We start from the raw sequence: 5,000 nt of genomic DNA on the forward strand, positions 1-5,000 counted from the left end.
TGTCTAAGAGTAGTGAACAGTGGCCAGTTCAGCCGACAGTTGTACGAGTCAGAGAAGATGTAAGCGAACTGAAATCGTTTAAACCAGCTGTTTCCAGCTTAGTCACCACGTGCGTTCAAGGAAAGGAAGAAGAACCGAGTCTAGCTAACTTAATCAATCTTGAGAACTTTAGTTCTTTGACCAAGCTTCTAAGAGTGACTGTGTTGGTTGTGTTGTTTATTGAGAAATTGAAGAAGACGAGGTCCCGAGAAGGAACGGAGGAAGATTTTACGAAATTATACAGACAAGCGGAGATGTTGTGGATTAGGCACGTTCAGCAAGAGATCTCAAAAAGCGACAAGTATCCACAGATGAAGTCATCATTAGGACTTTATCGAGACGAAGAAGGGATACTACGATGTCGAGGAAGAATTGGCATGTCTTCCCTACCGTACGATACACGATTTCCGATACTGTTGCCGAGAAGTCAATATTTCACTAAGTTGGTGATTCTCAAGTGCCATGATCAAGTGATGCACAATGGAGTGGTAGAGACCTTGGTTCAAGTTAGGTCACGGTATTGGATTGTAAAGGGCAGACAAAAGGTGAAGAGTATGATCAACAAGTGTGTACTGTGCAAGAAACTTGAAGGTCGTCCATATGGAACGCCACCTACCTCTCAACTTCCAGGGTTCAGATTGTCCGACGAATTTGCATTTACAAGTATAGGAGTTCACTTTGCGGGCCCTGTTTATGTCAAGGACATTTATCATAAGAGTGATGATATGAACAAGGCATACATCGTGTTATACACATGTGCCTCCAGTCGTGCAGTTCATCTCGACGTCGTCCCGAGGTTGACAACCGAAGCTTTCGTGAGAAGTTTTAAAAGGTTCATTGCCAGACGAGGTGTTCCAAATCTTGTAGTGTCAGATAATGGATCCACTTTCAAGAGTGAAGAGCTGAAGAAGTTGCTAGCAGACCACCGCATAGAATGGAAAATTAATGTCGCGTTAGCTCCTTGGTGGGGAGGATTTTTTGAACGCCTCGTTAGATCAACTAAACGCTGTCTCAAGAAAACCTTAGGAACCGCGAGAGTCAGCTATGAAGAATTGCTCTCTGTTGTTGTGGAAATAGAGGGAATACTGAATTCACGACCTCTCACGTACGTGGATGATGAATTACGAAGTCCGTTGACGCCGTCACAATTGGTTATTGGTCGTCGCCTGTTGAGTAAAGAAGAGAAAACTCCCTCGGAAGCGCCTCAGACCAGAAGTGAATTGTCAAGACGTGCGAAGTATCTGACAACTGTTCTGTCGCAGTTTTGGAGACGTTGGCAGAAGGAGTACTTGACAGAGTTACGTGTCCATCATAATTGCCAACTGAAAAACAGGCAACCAACTGTCAATGTAGGAGACGTTGTTTGCATTCACAAGGACAGGACGCCGAGACTATTGTGGAATATGGGAGTGGTCAAAGCCCTCATTACAGGACGAGATGGATTTCACCGAGCAGCAGTGGTGAGAACTCGAAGTGGAGATCGAGTAATCGACGTGACAAGACCCTTAAAGAAGTTGTTTCCTGTAGAAACTGGATTAGGAGTACATGAACGCCAGAAAGGGAACACTGATTTTCCAATTACCTTTGTGGGAAACGCTGAACAAGAACACGTAGCTGAACATTAAGGATTGGAAAATAAACAATGATGAACCTTCTTTTTTTTTTTTCTGTTTCTGTCGCTACGAACTTCAGTTGTTGATTGACCCTTGTCAATCAAGGAGGGGAGTGTGTTAAAAATAGATTTGACATAAATAAGCATACATTACGTGTGGCGGGAAGAAAGTCACGTGTAGAAGGACTTATAGTTTGAGTGTTGATCGATCGTCGGATCGCTTCGAGTGTCAAGTTGAGTATTGAGTTTTAGATTTCAACCGTGCTTAAGGCCTGAAACCGTCGAGTGAAGTGGTAATTCGTATGGAAAATTGTAAAGAGATTATTCACCAGGAAATGAATTAAATATACCATAAAGATTCATAACAACGCCTTCTTTATCCAGCAGTGCACCTAGGTACTAGGCTTCCTTCATCAGCTCTGAATTGTTATGGCGGAATCTCACAAAACGCATCAGGCATTAATTTGTGACATTTTGTTTCCGTGCGGAGATCGGGTGACTTCGAACGCGTAAGAAAAACTGCAAATTGGGTAGAGGCTTGTGAAGATTTGTCAGTTTTAAAAAAATGTCTGTTGTCGAGCGCGCGCAAGATGATGCGTTTGGTACCGGGGTTGGGTAACGGTATGATTACCGGTATGTTGCGAAAAGCAATATGCCACGTCAATATTCTGACATGGCCCCAAGGCTTTCAGGACAAACATCCATATTTGGTGTCGTCTTCTTTGTATCCAGTCTCTTTCGGGAATTTAGAGACAAAAGAACTTTAAAAAGTTACAAAATAATTATCCCTAAAGCCTCAGAGCAAGTAAGAATATTGATATATCGAACGTGGCCTATTTGAGTAAAAAAAAAAATTTGCAAAAGACGCACAAAAGTCTCCGACTGTCGCGAGAGTATTCGAAAACAAATTCTGCGAAGTTGAAAAAAAGACTAACGACTTCTTTTTGTGTTTACACTGTTTGGTTTTGTGGAAGCTGCTTTTGCACAGCGCGGAAAGACCTAGGAACGAGTTTAAGCCGAAAGTGTTACGCAATGTAGGTAGCGGGTCGCGTAAGAGATGACAACAGGAGACAACTCAGAAGACAAAGGGAAAATAGTCATTCTTTATATTCTTTTATTTACTCTCTTCCCACTCAACAAGATTTTGTGCTCAAAATGGTTACGTATATATCAGGATAGAAATTGCCCTACCCCTACCCTCTAGGCTGGGATGACAGCATTGCGTGACAAACAAATGACAAACTGCTGCAAACTATTCAAGGTCAAGCAGCAATCGTTCAGATGTGGTAGTATTTTGGCGCTGTGCGAGGTAAGCAACTATCCACAAATGACTCAGCCGTTGCTGAGTTAGATGCAGTGGCGATCAGATGCGCCGAAATATGGTATTTGACCATTAAATACGATGACAGTTGGCGATGTAGATCAGACATTGTGTAAACAGAAGGAAACTGTACTGCTTTATATGTGCCGAATGGCGGGAAAAACACGTTAAATCGGCTTTTGGATCTGCCTTATGCAGCAAATAAGGTTAGAACATTTCGAAATTATCATCTCTGTGTCTATTTCAACTTAATATGGGTCAAGTCATGTGGCGCATGCTAAAATGTATGGGTAACCAGTCAATTGATATTTGACGACGGAAGGGCAAATATTTGCATTTTTAACGTACTTTGAAAAGCTCTCGCATCGCTCACAATCATTTGCCCAAAGAAATTTTTACAGGAATCTGTAGACCATTCTTCTACGATTCAACCAGCAGAAGGTTAGTCCATTTGAAGGTTTCGCACATGATGAAAATTAACTATATTTACGAAGTACTTTTAAGTGAATGAAATACATGTCTTCGAAATTTAATCATTTTCCACCCAAAACGACAGCACAACATTCACTAAAATCGACCAAGCACACATTTAAACATTGCACAAAAATATTTGAGTGTTCTAAAGACGGACGAATAATGTCGTTTTGCATGCCAGACTCTCAAAGTTGTTTAATGAAATAGTGCGTGACATGGCGATTTTAACGGAATTTGGTAATTTGCATATTTCTCTCAAATAAAAGGATATTTTGCCGAAAAAACTGTCCAGTAGTTATTGTCATGCCCTAGCCTATCTACCATGAAAATATGAGCCAAATCGAATTTTCGACCCTTGCCGCGAAATTAAGAATTTGTCTGATTTTTACAGGCAGCCACTCTTAAAAGCTATGGCCTCAACTATGCTGTCCATGCTGATGATACACAGCTTTATGTATCGATTGAAAAATCTCTTTTACAGAGTAGCATTTCTAATCTTCAGAAATGCATTGAGGCTATCCTTGAATGGTTGGCAGATAATGAGTTAGTATGCAACGAATCGAAGATGGATGTCATACAGTTGTCCTCTCGATTTCAACAACACAACCTTCTTTCTGAGATCACCATTGGTAAATCAAACCTAGTGCTTGCGTCTTCAGTCTATGATCTTGGTGTAACACTAGACTGTCATCTTGACATGAATGCACATGTCAACCAACTCTGCAAATCTGCATCTTTCTCTCTGAGACGTGTTGGGCAAGCTAGAAGATATCTTGACAATGCAACCACGGAAAAACTCACCCATGCCCTGATTACATCTAAACTCGACCAGTTTAACAGCTTGTTATACGGGCTTTCAGATAAAGAAATCTCCAAGATTCAGCGAATTCAAAACTCCGCAGCAAGATTGGTTACATGAACCAAGAGGCAAGAACATATCACACCAGTATTGAGGAAACTTCACTGTCTTCCAATCAAGAAGACAGTAATCTACAAGATACTCTTATTGACGTACAAATCGTTGAAAGGGCTTGCTCCAGACTATTTAAGGGACTTATTAGACCTCTATGTGCCAACTAGACATCTCCTCTGTGTCCCTAGAATCAGAACAAACTACTATGGTGGACGTGCTTTCTCTTTGTGTGCACCTAAGCACTGGAACCAACTACCCTCCTATATGAAACAGGCAGCTTCTGTTGAAATTTTCAAGAAAGAACTTAAGACATTTCTTTTTCACAATGATAGCGACTTTTTGACTTGACTATGGATATACATATATATATATATATATATATATATATATTCAGGGGGACGTGGGTTCAAATCCCGCTCAGGGCAATTCTTCATGTTTTTCATTCGCTATAATTAATCAGTTGATTAACGGGATGGGTTTCATTTCTTCATTCTACGGTCTATATAAATAAGCCTGCATCATTAACTTGATCCCTCTGATTAGCTGATGCCTAAGTTGGTGTTTACCTGTGAATCATTAGTCGATCCTTAGGTTTAAGGCTACGAAGGGGTTTAGGCTTTCCCATCCCACCCGTGAAAGAA

General features: G+C 41.0%; 1 protein-coding gene across 1 annotated transcript in view; it reads left to right on the top strand.

Annotated features, from left to right (window-relative positions):
* Positions 1 to 1,664, top strand: part of LOC137980799 (uncharacterized) — a 5,397-nt gene extending 3,733 nt beyond the window's left edge. Inside the window, exon 1 of the mRNA XM_068828220.1 lies at positions 1 to 1,664. This exon is cut by the window's left edge and continues 3,733 nt beyond it. Coding sequence (XP_068684321.1) covers positions 1 to 1,664 — 1,664 coding nt within the window.
* The last annotated feature ends 3,336 nt before the right edge of the window (positions 1,665 to 5,000 follow it).

The sequence above is a fragment of the Montipora foliosa genome, chromosome 12, assembly GCF_036669935.1.
Source record: "Montipora foliosa isolate CH-2021 chromosome 12, ASM3666993v2, whole genome shotgun sequence".
NCBI lineage: Eukaryota > Metazoa > Cnidaria > Anthozoa > Scleractinia > Acroporidae > Montipora > Montipora foliosa.